The sequence below is a fragment of the Eriocheir sinensis genome, chromosome 36 (genome assembly GCF_024679095.1).
Source record: "Eriocheir sinensis breed Jianghai 21 chromosome 36, ASM2467909v1, whole genome shotgun sequence".
Lineage (NCBI taxonomy): Eukaryota > Metazoa > Arthropoda > Malacostraca > Decapoda > Varunidae > Eriocheir > Eriocheir sinensis.
In genome coordinates, this window is record NC_066544.1 from 17,400,214 (window position 1) to 17,414,427 (window position 14,214).

Sequence of the window (14,214 nt, forward strand, 5' to 3'; positions counted from 1 at the left end):
CTGTGTCCCATGCTTCAGGACGTCATCATGGAGGAAATCAGAAAGCTCCGAGGGCTCCCGGAGGAGGCGTTGTCCCCAAGCACAAGAGAGGTTGGCGTGATGTGTGAGCTGATCCCCTCGCCGGCCACCACCCGCCATGCCTCAACCCTGGGCCTGGACCGCTCCGCTAGGCGCTATCACTCCGTCCTCTCCCGTCCACTGTCCCCCGAGCCAAGTCCACTGCGCAGGAGGACGAAGAAGCAGCTGCTGGCCCACTCCAAGACCCGCGCCGCTGACAAGAGGCACCTCCTGAAGGGCTTCTCGGAGCGGGTGGCCAAGAAGCGATCCCAGAGCCAGAGTCTCAAGGGTGTGGAGTATGCAATCAAAACCAAGAGTCAGAAGGACGTGATCTCAAGGCACATTTGCCCGAGCTCTCAAGAGGAGGATTCTCATATTATTAAGACTGTTGTGGGTGTGAATACAGAGGCGAGTGGAGCCCAGACCTTACCTGAAGGTGGACAGAGTCACTCAGAAACCAGAAATGGGGAGGAATCTGAAAACTCTGGAAACAAAAGTAACTCAAAAGCTCTAGTTTCCAACAAAGAAAATAACAGTGGCAGCAGTGACGGCACTGCAGCAGTACTAGGAGATGGAGAGGGAACGGACCTTGCCGGGAAGTTGGATCATGCAGGACTTGATAAGGACAGTAATTGTTTAAGTGTTAAGAGCGAGCCTCACAGCATTAGCAAAGTGAGAGATGTAGTAGAGAGCAATGAGGAAGAGATGACAAAGGACGAGTCTGTCTTCGGCACAGACTTGGCAGCACCCAGGGACACAGAGGGCCTGGAGGACACACAGAACTCCACTCTTGCCAAATTCAAATTCTCGTGCAAGATTTGTTCCTATAAGAGCATGAGGGAAAACCACTTCCTGAAGCATATGCAACTCCATGACAAGGTATGTTTGGCTGTGAGGACAGATTAAACCCACAACACCTCACCTCATGGCAACAGCTTCATCAGGACTGCTGCCAACACCTTATCCCTTGAGGCTGGCCTTACACTTGCTCTCTTGAGATAATATTCATGTACAGAAGATACACTTAATATTCATTATTCTTATTCCTACACACGTATTCACTCTTAATATTCACACACAGGAGATGAAGAATGCAATCAAACGCACTTTTCTCGACACATTATAATTGATTGAAAATTCTCCATATCTTCCTGACCTAAATACCAACTAAATCTCCTTCTGAGCTTCATGATTGCTGTCCAGAAGAGTTGATTTGATCTATTTTATGTTTTTGATTTATTTTATTTTATTTACGTATCAATCTCTTCTTTGTTGGCTGCAGGGCCCGGCGCTGTACAGGTGCAGCGAGTGCAGCTTTGTGTCCATCCGGGCCAGCCACCTGCGGCGCCACAAGATGTCCCACGCCCAGCAGGTGCTCCACTGCCACCTGTGTGCCTACACCTGCGACGACCAGAAGCTCCTGGATAAGCACGTCAGGGTCAAGCACCACACGCCCAAGCAGCCGTCACAGGTACTAATACTAACAATAATGATGATGGTAATAATAATAATGATAATAATAATAGACTTTTTGGGTTCATATGTTCCAAAAGGTATGTATTTGGGCATGCCAGGCTGAGTTCCATCAGAGCCTCCAGCCCTTTGTGTTAAGCCATAGTCATGTTAGACCCACCAGCCAAGGGGCCGTCACCAGTAATTCATTTCTTTTGCTTTCAGTCCGATGACATGTTTGAGTGTGCCGAGTGTGAGTACAAGACCAGCTGGCACTATGCATTCCAGAGGCACCGCCGCACCCACGCCTCCTCCAAGGTGGTGGTGATTCACACCTGCCCACAGGTACACTGCCAGACCACTGTGCCTCCTCCAGCTAAACTATATCATAAGTGTAGGAAGAACATAATCATTATAAACAACTTTCCAACCTTACAGAAACAGACCAATTTATGTTACAATTTATATATTATCTGAACACATCTTAATGGATCCTTTCTTCCTGTATGTGTGTGTGTGTGTGTGTTCAGTGTCACTACAAGACTGTGCGTCGGGAGCACTTCCTGCGCCACATCAAGAACGTGCACCAGAACTACCGGCCCTTCCTGTGCGACATCTGTGGCAAGGCATTTAAGAGGCAGGACGCTCTCAAGTGAGTGTGGGATGCTTTCTTTCTATATTTTCTTTTCTTTTTGTGTCTTTTCCTTTGTCTTTATTCTTTTCTTTCCTTCTCCTTGCCTGCCTCTTCATCCCCAACTCCTCTCTCTCCCGTCCTCTCCTCTCCCTCTACACTCTTACATCATATAACTCTCCCTTCTTCTTCTCTCCATCCACTATCTTACCCCACACAACTTACAGAATGGAAAGAGTTTATTGAGTCACACAAAAGTATTAAGAGTAAAATAAATTGATATTATTGTCCGCATCTGCAGGTGTTGGCAATGCTAAAGATGTAAGTAATGCAATGTAATAGTAATGTAATCTTCTTCTCATTTACTCTCCTTATTTTCCCTTATGGGGGTTGGACAGGCTATGAGTCTCTTCTACTATTTATGATCTTATACTCTCTCCTCCCTGGTGTTCCTCCTCCTCATGTCTTCCTCCCCATACTGTCTCCAGGTAATGTAGTGTGTTAATGCTTTGTTCCGACAGACAGCACAACGTTTCGCACTACCAGAACCTGCCCTCCAGCAACAGCGGGCAGGTGGGGCCGTACGGGTTTGTGTGCCACATCTGCCAGAAGGTCTGCAGGTCGGCAGCGTACCTCAAGGAACACATGGTGGGTTGAGGGGTCAAGTGTAGGCTGTCTGTCCACTTGGGAGGACTGCTATGACTCTCCCTTACTACTACTACTATTATTACTACTACTACTACTACTACTGCTACTATTACTACTGCCATTTCTACCTCTACTGTCGCTAACTAGTACTACTACTGTTTTTACATGGCATTCAATCTTTCCCTCCATTGAATATACCATAGTCTTGGGGGGTTGTTTTTAGCTTGTATGCGAGTGCTATCCATGGTGCTTCAGGCCACCCACTCCGAGGAGCGTTCCTTCCTGTGCGAGGTGTGCGGCGCCTCCTTCAAAACGCGGTCGGTGCAGAGGAACCACGTGCAGACCATCCACCGGCGGCCCCGGGCCTTCACCTGCACCAGCTGCGACAAGAAGTTCAACACAAAGTTTGCTCTGAGTCGACACATGAAGCAGCACGACAACAAGTTAGTCAGCACCGAGCCACGGACGTTGTTCCCAAAGGAATATATCTTATATAATGGAATATATATAATAGAAGGCATACTAACATTTGAAACACCAGTTTCATAACATTGACTATTAAAGCGTCTCCTCTGCAGCCTCCACGACATGGAGGAGCTGCCAGGCCTTGACAGGACTCCACGTATCAGCACCAGTGTTGGCCGCCTGTGTGACCAGCCAGCTGCGGAGCACCAGCTGCTGCCTCAGGCGGTGAGTGGCCCAGGCTGTGACTTGGATATTCAGATCTGACTCTTGGAGTAATTATTGTATTGACCAATATTTAACCCTCAGATGGTGGTGGAACTATATATAGACGGTCCAAAATTCAGTCAGTCAGTTTTGTATGGCGGAAATATAACAACACTTCCAGACTGCAGTTGGATCTATGTCTAGACGATAGTTAAAACATCTGCTATGTGGCGTAACTATATTTATGCTACAGTCCTAAGGTTGGCAGTGACTATATATAGACCATTCATTTTGGGGAGCTACCCTTCATATACTGCTGCTGTCTGAGGGTTAATTCACTGTTGTTGCAGGACACCAGCATGGTGCAGCTGTCAAGCCGGAGACGATCGCCGCAGCAGCCACCCTCGGCCTACCAGATCACCATCCAGGGCCAGCCCACCTTCCTGCTGCCACACCTGGATGGCCGACACACGGTGCTGGAGGCCGGCCAGGCGTGCATCACTGAGGGTGAGCCAGCACTGAGCCAGTGCTTACTTTCCTCTGTGTGTTCCTGTGTGTGACATGAACTTATGTCTCCCTCCAGGGGCCTAAGGGATGGCTGCTCCAGGAGTCTCCACATCAAGGTGTTTGGCAGACATCATCCTTTCATTGCTTTCCATTCTTCTGTGTCAGCAGGAGATGAGGCGGCTCTGGTGGGCGGCGAGGGTGGCGGCGGGGAGGAGCTGGCAGTCCTCGGGGAGGCGCGCGCTGGGGCGGCCGTGTCTGTGCCTGTTGGTCCTGCCACGGTGCACATACTCAACCAGGTGAGGCCCACGCGGTCATCACAGCTCCTTCATGTGCAGTATTGTTTTGCTGTCATTATTTATGTCATGTACAGCATTATATAGTTGTCATTATTTACATCATCCATTGATTGGACAGACAAGTACAGAACAGACCCTCCAGGCAGATGGACCAGATAATCTTCATCAGCAATCCATCGTGCCGGTCAATGTTACACTCAGCATTTTGGCATCCGTTCTGTGTTGTGCTCTTCATAGATTTTTCTCTTTAGATAAACTAGATAGAAGGCAAGCAATTAAAAGAGCTAGACTAGAAGATATATACAATGAAATGACATGATCACTCTCCCCAACAGGATTCCTTAGCCACAAGCTCAGGGGATCTGATTCTCTCCTCGGAGCAGTACGATGGCGGCCAAGCCTCAACAGTGGTGGCCGGCGACACGGCAAACTACATCAACTCAGGACACGGGAACTCCACCCTCCTCTACCTTACAGCAAACTTCAACTAACCCTTGACCCGCCCTCAGGTACCTATGCCACCACGCTCCTCACAGTGCCATAAAAACAATGCTCTCTCTATGCCAGCAGCTTTATTTTTCTTTCTTTTTTATCAGTAAAGGAAGCAACTCAAGGGGAAAAATGAATTGATAAAAAGAAGTCCGCTAACCACTGAAATGAATGGCCAAAAGAGAGATGAATTTTGGATGGAGAGGTGTCTTGATTCTCCTCCTCTATTGACAGCCCTATCATCACAGCTTGAGGTGGGCAGCTGTGGCGTTAAGTTTTTAGTAATTATCAATCAATTATGACGTTTCGATGAAAAATGTGTCCCTGATAGCATTCGTGATCCCCTGTAGATGAAGATTTGTTAGGAGATATACGTCAGAGCATAGTTTCAAGGGGCAGGGTGTGAAAGTGTGCCGGGTCAGTCCTGGTGAAGCTGCTGCCGTGGGGTGAGCAGTGTTGGGCAGCCTCATGAAGGGGGACGCACATAGTTACCATATGGGCCTGTAGCAGAGTTGCCAGATTATCATATTCACCACACAGAATGCTGAGGTATATGGTGGGGATCAGGTGGAAAGGCAGGGTGTCCAGTGCAGATGTAGCTAACAGATGTGAAGTAGAGGACCTGGAAACAGTGCTCAGAAGGGAAAGACTCCGATGGTTTGGACATGTAAAGAGAGCAGGGGAGGATACAGTGCTGGGAGTTTTGGAGAGATTGGAGGTAGAAGGAAGGAGACCAGTTGGTAGACCTAGGAAAACGTGGAGAAGGTGTATACAGGAAGACTTGGCAGTGATAGGATTGGACCTGGAAACGGTGCTCAGAAGGGAAAGACTCCGATGGTTTGGACATGTAAAGAGAGCAGGGGAGGATACAGTGCTGGGAGTTTTGGAGAGTTTGGAGGTAGAAGGAAGGAGACCAGTTGGTGGACCTAGGAAAACATGGAGAAGGTGTATACAGGAAGACTTGGCAGTGATGGGATTGGGTGAGCATCGGGCAGAAGACAGAGTAGAATGGAGGAGAGCCATAAAGCGTCCAACCGCTCAGGAAGAGTGAAAACGGACATTAAACGAAATGATGATTGATGATGATGGTGACCACATTGTATTTATCATTTTGAAGCCTCAGACTCTCGTACCTACACAAATAATGATTGAAAATTAAACTTGGTATTAAAACTTATTTATTGATGTTTTTATTTATTTATTTTTTTTATTTATTTATTTTTTATTTTTTGCTAGTTATCGGTCAGAAACTATGAAAATGCAATGCGATGAGTACAATAGTTTGGCAACGCTGGCCGGTAGCTATGCAGTGGACAGTGGATTTTCCTCGGTGTAGAAATCAGTATTATCTCAAGCTGTTGTTATTTATGTGGTATTATGAGCTACATTTTAGGGGGTTGGGGCTGTCATTTTTATCTTGTGCACAAGTTATTGTTTTTAAAGTGAAGTTGAGGTGGTCACGTGAGCTGTCTGGAAGGCAGAGGAACTGGGAAGTGGAGATGGATGTGACGCAAGGCATTTATGGCTGTCTAACAGGATCCAGAACTGTACCACAAAACACATAGCAATAACACAACACACTACACATAACAATAACACATGACACATAACAATAACATAACACATAACAATAACACAACACATGACTCATAACAGAGGATATACAGATGATAAAAAGAATGACAATAGTTTTCTCCCTTTACAAATATTGTCCCTTGCAGCCAGGGATGGAGTATTCGTATTCAAATACATTCAAATACTGTATTTGGGTGTATTCGTATTCGCATTTGAGTAATTATTGATATAAATCAAAGTAATCGTATTCGTATTCAAATACAAGGGAAAGTATTCGTATTCTGTGAATAATCTGATGAATACTTCGAAATTATTATCATAAATAACAGCCGTTGTTCCTCACAACTCCAGCCTCCTGCTGGGCGGACGTGTAATGGTCGTGTACAGGACAGGTTCATGAGCTCCATTTACTGTTGCATAACTTTGGAACAGTGCTGTACCCAGTCACATCAAGAAGTTACTTTTCAATGAAAAGTATTCATGAATGTATTCATGAATACTTTCAAGATGTGTTGGTATTTGTATTTGAATTAAAACATTTCAGTGTATTCGAATTCGTATTCGCTGGAAACTGAATTATTCATATTCGAATACACAACTCTGGTATTCACTCCATGCCTGCTTGCAGCCTGTTGGTTCTTACTTGGTTAAACACATATTTTGGTGAAGTGTGGGACTGGAAGGTGTAAGTTTGTGTGTTCACGCATCCGTCACAATGAGTTCCTGAAGCGTGGGGTTGTGTGAGTTGCCATGCGTGTGTGTGTGTGTGTGTGTGTGTGTGTGTGTGTGTGTGTGTGTGTGTGTGTGTGGAGACTTTCATGCAGTCAGCAAATCAGTTTACATGACCATTAGTTCCTGTGTTAACCCTCCGGTGTAAGGCGTTAAATAAAGGTTGTTTATGTAAAAAAAGGACATTACGTAAGTTAATTGGTCAGTAAATCAGAACTATTATATTAGGTTAATAATCATTCATTCATTACCACAACCATTACAACCACCAGTGTCTTTGAGTTAAATGTTTATAGCAATAGATTTACGACAGTCCATTCTTATGCATGGAAATACGTACGTAATAGTTTGTGACATTCATAACCCAGGGACCTCTTGTGTAGTATTATTGCACCACTAAACCACTATAGTCCAACCATTTCAAAGAGTCTGTTTGGGCTTTCAATTCCACGGCTACAGGTAACACATGAGAGGGAAAATTAGGTGGTGGGACTGTGTGGCAGAGCAGAAGGGAGGAAAGGACCCGCAAAACTGAACGCCCGAACAGACTATTTGGAATGGTTGGACTATAGCTTGAGTTCCTCCTGGATGGGGACAAAACCTGTGATACAATGCCGAGTTAACTTTGGCGGGACAGACAGGACATTGGTGCAGGAGTGTGGCTTTGCTTCTTAACGACATAACCCAACATTGTGCCTCCCTCCATGCTACCGTCCAGTTACCATAGAATCAAAGCTATATCAACAGTAACAGTAATAGTGTGACAGCTCTCAGATGTGTTTACTTCCCCGACAACCAACACATAAAGCCTTGGAGAGTCAGAGCTTTATTAACTAACAGTGTAACAGATCTCAAATGATTTTCCTCCCCCTGCAACACACACCCAAAGCCTTGAAGAATCAAAGCTGTATCAGTAGTCAATGAAAGTCCTGTCAGATGTCTTTAATTCCCCTGCAACAAGCACCTCAAGCCTTGGAGAATCAAAGCTTTATCAACAGTCCGTAGTTCTCCCAGATGTCTCTCCTCCCCACATGCCTTCAAGCTTTGTAGACTCAAGGCTTTATCAAAACTAATAATGTAAAGCTCTCTCATGTCCCTCCTCCCTTTCCCCGCCACAAACACTTCAAGCCTTGTATGGAAGTGAAGGTCTATTTTGAGGTCAGAAGTGGACTAAGCAGCACCAGTCTGTAGGGTAAGGCTGGGCATCCATTTGTCTGTGGTCAAATGTGGACAAATGGATGCTCAGCTTAACAGTAAAATGTAATGGCTTTGTGAGCCAGGTCTTGAGTATCTTACTTGCATAAAGGACTAAGATTTGTGCGTATGTACTGTACTTGTGTAAATGTTTATCTCGTGTAAAAGTTGACCCTGAAAGGTTATGACAGTAGTGATATTAGGAGCAGCAGCAGTAGTAGTAGTAGTAGTAGTAGTAGTAGTAATAGCAGTAGTAGTAGTAGTTGTCCAGTGTTGGCTGAGGAAGGCTGGCTGACAGGTAACAGCCGTGGCCACTCTGCCAGGCCCTGGGTTGGGAGCGTTGAGGGCGTGCCAAGCCTCCAGCCTCAACCTCCTGGAATGTTGGATCTCCATGTGTCATTTCTCAGTTCTACTGTTAGCCCACAGGGAATTTTCCTTACTGAGTTAAGGAATCCTGTTCAAAACTCCATTTTATCTCGTAGGCAGTGATTCCTTTGTGTGTGTGTATTTAATGTAATTATCTTTACTCTGTCAAGATATATATTCATTCAAGGTAATACATGCAATCTGTGTGTACACAACACAGTTGGAAGTGCATACTTAAAGATTAAATTTTCACCATATTGGTGATGCCGAGGTAGCCACGATCAACAGTAGTAAGATGTGCAGCCTTCCACAAGGTGCAGGAGACATCACAGTGTGTTCAGATGCAGACCAAGCCTGACCAAGGCCCAGCAAACACAGCCCTGAGTTGCCTGTGAGGCGGCCCGGCACTCACTAGGGGGCAGGCACTGCTTGCCCGCCTCACCCCGCCCACCCCAGGCAGCAGGTTGTCCAGGCAGCCACACCGTCTGATGTGTGCAGTAAGGTCAGGGTGTCCTGTAGTGAGTGCAGGGCTGGGCAGTTCCAGCCACCCTCACCAGTCCAGTATTTTCATAAGGTATATCATAATGTCATTGGAGTTCATCATCTAACAAGATAGTTCATGTCTTTCCCCATGAATTCTTTCATTGCATAATGTATCTTCAAATAATAACAATATGAAAATGTGTTGAATCTTTCAGTCCCCTCAGCTAGGGTTTGCCTCACAGCCTGTAGCATGGCTGCCATACATACACTTTCCCTCCAGCATGTCTGTTACAACAAGGCTTGCCCTCAGCCATTCCTTGGCCTCCCAGCAGCCTTACAGTGACAGCATACGGTGGGCAGCTGCACCAGCTTTTCTTTTGGAAATTAATCAGTTATTACAAGTTAATGAAGCAAGTGTAATTGATGGCATTCATCTATCCTTTTGGGTGACACTGTGACTGTGTCAAGAGAACTTGTCAAAACCAAGCTGAAAGGCACAAGGTGTGAGCGCCCTCCAAGGCAGGTGTTGCTAAATACTGAACATCACTTCTTAGTCCCTGGAGGGCAGTGTAGTAATGAGGTGAGTCTGTAGTGTTACTCAAGGTCGTGTACAGGCGCTGAAAACTCAAGAATCTTTTGGCACTGGAGGTGAGTCCTTGCCGCCCCTCATGTGTTATCAGTGGGCACCAGATACCAGCATGGAGTGGCTGTGGCCCAGGGGGGAAAGTGTTGCTGATTGGCCTGTGTGGAGTGTTTTCTTGATGCATTGGGGATTACATATGTGACTCCCTCTGTAATTAGGAGCCACCCACCCACACCCTCTCATTCCCCACTGGACAACCCTCTCAATGAATTGGAAACAGTATTAGTATTAACCTTTCTCTTCTCTTTATAGTTCTTCTTCCTATACTTCTACTTTTTCATTTTCTTGTTCTTATTGTTATTTGTAGTAGTTGTTGCTATAGTATTAGTAGTAGCAGCAGCAATAGTAGTAGAAGCAGTAGTAGTAGTAGTAGAGTGACTTGTTATAATCCTATGCTGCAGGTTTGTGGACAGGATGCACTGAGCTCTTCCATCCCCCTCACACAGAGCTCAGTTACTATAGTCTTAGATGAAGGATGCTGAGGGAACTGACCATAGGGAGAGAGAATACAAGGAGCAGACCAGATAGATATGAAGTGACTGAGAGCAGCGTTATGTCCTCTGAGGTGTTAATACAATGGAGTGAGGGAACATAGGAAGGGAAGAGGGCAGTGAAGTGAGTAGATGTATTGTTGTTTACTGAGATGTGTATATTGGGGTGAACTGTCTAGAGGAATAGCCATGATCTCTCTCTCTCTCTCTCTCTCTCTCTCTCTCTCTCTCTCTCTCTCTCTCTCTCTCCCCCCCCCCCCCCAGGTCCCCCATTGCCTCTCTCACCCTCGTTGTCATAATTGCCCCTCACCTTGTCTTATCAGCTGCCCTTAAGTAGTCAGATGTACCCATTATAGAGGACCAGCAAGACCTAGCTCCTTCTACTGACACACATTGATATAGTTTCTGATGGTAGAAGAAGTGGGCCAAGGCTGGAAAATATTGGACAAAAGGCTCTAGTCATGATTAAGGAAAAGAAACAGAGGAAGAAGCTGAAAGGAGTAATTTTTGTTCTGTAGATTTTTATTTTTTTATTTTTAGTCTTTCTTGATGGAGCTTGATGGTCAGCCCCAGCCCGTTATGGCGCAGGCAAGCGTTTATAGTGGCGCCATCTTGCTTGACATGCGGCCCCCAGGAGCTCATCTTTGAGCCTCTATTTTTAGAGAGAGAATGTAGAGTCTGGGTTGATAGGTGGTCTTCAGGCCTGCGTGTGGGTAGTCTTAGGCCTTAGGCGGTGCCTGAAAAAGTCCCAGCTGTTGCGGAGAATGGAGAATGAAGATACTGGTTAACTACTGGATGACTCTAGAATTGGGAGGTTGAACTGCGCAGAGATAAGCTTGAATAGTCATGTACTACACCGAGGCTACATTAGTGGTGGAAGCTTATCGTTTCACATGATCAAAAGATAAATGAAAACTGCTAAAAAAAAAAAGCTATGGCAAAAGATAATTAAACAACACCACAGTTAAAAAAAGTTGAAGAATATGTCGGTGAGAGGAGAGGAGACGAGTTGATAAGACGAATACCCTTTGACTCTACTCCGTTTAATTGGATAGAGAGGCCAACAAAAAACAGTAGCCAGGTGAAAGTTTAATGGGTTCTGATACACCATACACGGCTGTTACTAGTGGTCCGGAGAGGGGATAAAGGATCGAAGGGTTGAACACCACTTAGAGATTGAGAGGACGAAAAGATAATGAAAAAAAAAGTTGTAGCAGTAGTAATAGTAGTGGATGTAGTACTAGTAGTAGTAGGAGGAGGAGGAGGGAGTGGTAGCAGTAGCAGTAGTCTAATAGGGGTAGTTGTAGTAGTAGTAGAAGTAGTACGTAGTAGCAGTGATAGGCCTAAAAAACCCTATCTACGGCCTTGGTTGAGAAAGGGAGGGTGAGTAAGGAAGGTCATTGTAGTAGTAGTAATAGTAGTAGCAGTAGTAGTAGTAACTTGCTCCGAACTAATTTTTTTAAATCAGAGTAGCAGAGGTGGTGATGGTGGTGGTGGTGGGGACGTGCTGAGCGGATGCATAAATCTCAGTGGGTGGATCCACGGTGAAAATGACTCGTATGGGGGCCTGGGAGAGAGAGAGAGAGAGAGAGAGAGAGAGAGAGAGAGAGAGAGAGAGAGAGAGAGAATGTTCGTCGTATTATAATTTTTCAGAAAGGTTTTAGGTATAGCTGACGAGAGAGAGAGAGAGAGAGAGAGAGAGGTGATCGATTTGAACGTCATATTTCATCTACTACTACTACTACTACTACTACTACTACTACTACTATGATTATTGATATGACGGTGAAGATATTATGTACAACAGGGGCCAGAGAGAGAGAGAGAGAGAGAGAGAGAGAGGAAGGGGCGGGGCGGGAAGCAGTGTATCTCGGTGGCGGAGGAAATAAGTTGTTGGCGGCAATGAGTCAAGTGGTGGATGGGTAATGCAGCTTTGCCTCACACACCCACGCCTCACCTCACCTCACCCACGCTTGTCACACGCCTCACCTGCACCCAAATAGATAGATAGATAGATAGATAGATAGATAGATATTTTATTGACCACGAACAAAACCCGCATCACCGGCCCGTACTTCATCCAGGCTTGCGTTTTAATCCACGTCATCCACGCTTCACCTGCACCTATACCTCACCCATGCTTGTCACCCGTCTCACCTGCATCCACCTCACCCATGCTTAATTGTGTCTTGTACAGCGGCCCGTACCTCATCCACGCTTATGTTCATCCAGGCTTGCGTTTTCATCTACATGTCATCCACGCTTCACCTGCTCCCACCTCACCCATGCTTATATCTTGTTCACCGGCCCGTACCTCATCCACGCTTATGTTCATCCACGCTTGCGTTTTCATCCATATGTCATCCACGCTTCACCTGTATCCACCTCACCCATGCTTGTCTTCACCCGCACCTCACCTCACCCACGCTTCACCTGTATCCACCTCACCCATGCCTGTCTTCACCCGCACCTCACCTCACCCACGTCTCATCCACGCATCACCCATGTTTGTCCTAGGCGTCACCATCACCCACCTCCCCCATGCTTGTGTCTTCACCTGTAGGCTACACCTCTCCCACGCTTGTCTTCATCCGCCCTTCATCCACGCATTGCCATTTTTTTTTTTCAGGTTTTCGTGGCCCCTCCCCCTCCCCCTCCCACCGTAGTTACGCCGCTGGTGCTACGGTACGTAAACTCTAAGTAAACTATATTGGAAAGATTAAATTTATTCGTTTCGAGATATTTAAATGTTGCCCTTCTCTCCTGTCTCTCCCCTTCTGTAATCTTCTCCATCATCTCTTTTATTTTCTCTGTCTCGACACTCCTTCCTCTCTATTTGATTCGTCTCATAATAATAATAAATAATAATGATAATAATAATAATAACTCACAGCTTTATCTGCCTCCCAGCTTCACCCATATCTAAAGTAGCCTCACTGCACGTGTATGTCTCATTACTAACTCGCTTTCTTTTCCCTACGTCTTTTTCTTTATTTAATTAATCAAGTGTATAGTAAGAAGAGGAAGTGGGTTAGCGGAGAAAGTACTGTATAGGTGTATGGTGGAGGTTCGTTAACTGTTCTGATGTGGTTAGTGTTCCCTATGGTTACTCCCTCCCCCTGTCTCCCTCTCCTCTCCCCCACATCGTCGGCTATATAGGCGCCGACCCTCGCTCCTTTTCCTCGCAGTCCAAATTCATAACTGATGACTGGCAGATCGAGTACTGTGCTCTGCTATCATTCCCTCGTGTGTGTGTGTGTGTGTGTGTGTGTGTGTGTGCTAGTTGACGGGGGACGGGTGACGGAGTACGGGGTGATAGCTGTTATCGTGACACTTGACTGGCCTCGCGCACCGCTGCTCCGCCAACCGTCCGGTGGCGGCGGTATTGTTGACCCGAGCGAGGATCACCGAGCCGCGAGGCAGACCAATATGCAGGGCGTCCATTATTCTTGTGGCATAAAGATGCATTAGTCCTTGAGCCTGTGGTGGGTAAGGACCCATTATCCCGGGGCAAGGACTAATGCGTCGGAGATGGCCACTGAGGCCACGCGCAGCTACTGCATATGCTCCCATTATATAATGATGCAGATTACGTCGCGTAGCATACTGCCACACCTTGATATTATTACTCACGTGACTATCTAATTTATACTTACACACACACACACACACACACACACACACACACACACACACAAAGTCGTGCAAGGCTCGGGCGTGCCCGGCGAACAGCAGCTGTGGAAAAGTCGGGGCTGTGCCCCCTAGTGTCGGGGCTAAAGGGGGCTCGCGTCCCCCCAGGGCCCGCAGAGAAAAATTTGCCCCCCAGCGGGGCTCGATCCCTTTGGGAATTCCGAGAGAAACCGATGCAATTTGTATTATACTTGTTGAATAATTCTGTTACCTTGCCCCCTTTGTGCCTTCTCATCAGTGGACCACTCGCTACGCCACTGCCTGCTGGTAGGAATCTCCTTACAGTGTTATATC

General features: G+C 46.3%; 1 protein-coding gene across 6 annotated transcripts in view; it reads left to right on the plus strand.

Annotated features, from left to right (window-relative positions):
• LOC127007956 (zinc finger and BTB domain-containing protein 17-like) overlaps positions 1-14,214 on the plus strand; it is a 56,369-nt gene that overhangs the window by 5,330 nt on the left and 36,825 nt on the right. The window contains exons 6-16 of one of the 6 annotated variants that reach the window (XR_007760718.1): positions 19-936; positions 1,340-1,528; positions 1,735-1,854; positions 2,040-2,161; positions 2,662-2,788; positions 3,044-3,231; positions 3,367-3,478; positions 3,808-3,964; positions 4,130-4,260; positions 4,596-5,514; positions 5,695-9,297. Coding sequence is in view for 3 of the 6 variants with exons in the window: in XM_050879502.1 (XP_050735459.1) it covers positions 19-936; positions 1,340-1,528; positions 1,735-1,854; positions 2,040-2,161; positions 2,662-2,788; positions 3,044-3,231; positions 3,367-3,478; positions 3,808-3,964; positions 4,130-4,260; positions 4,596-4,751 (2,220 nt within the window). In the remaining 3 variants the exon portion in view is untranslated. Of the gene's footprint in view, positions 1-18; positions 937-1,339; positions 1,529-1,734; positions 1,855-2,039; positions 2,162-2,661; positions 2,789-3,011; positions 3,232-3,366; positions 3,479-3,807; positions 3,965-4,129; positions 4,261-4,595; positions 9,298-14,214 lie in introns of those variants that run through there. The other 5 variants (XR_007760719.1, XR_007760720.1, XM_050879502.1 and 2 more) reach the window with 5 other exon arrangements.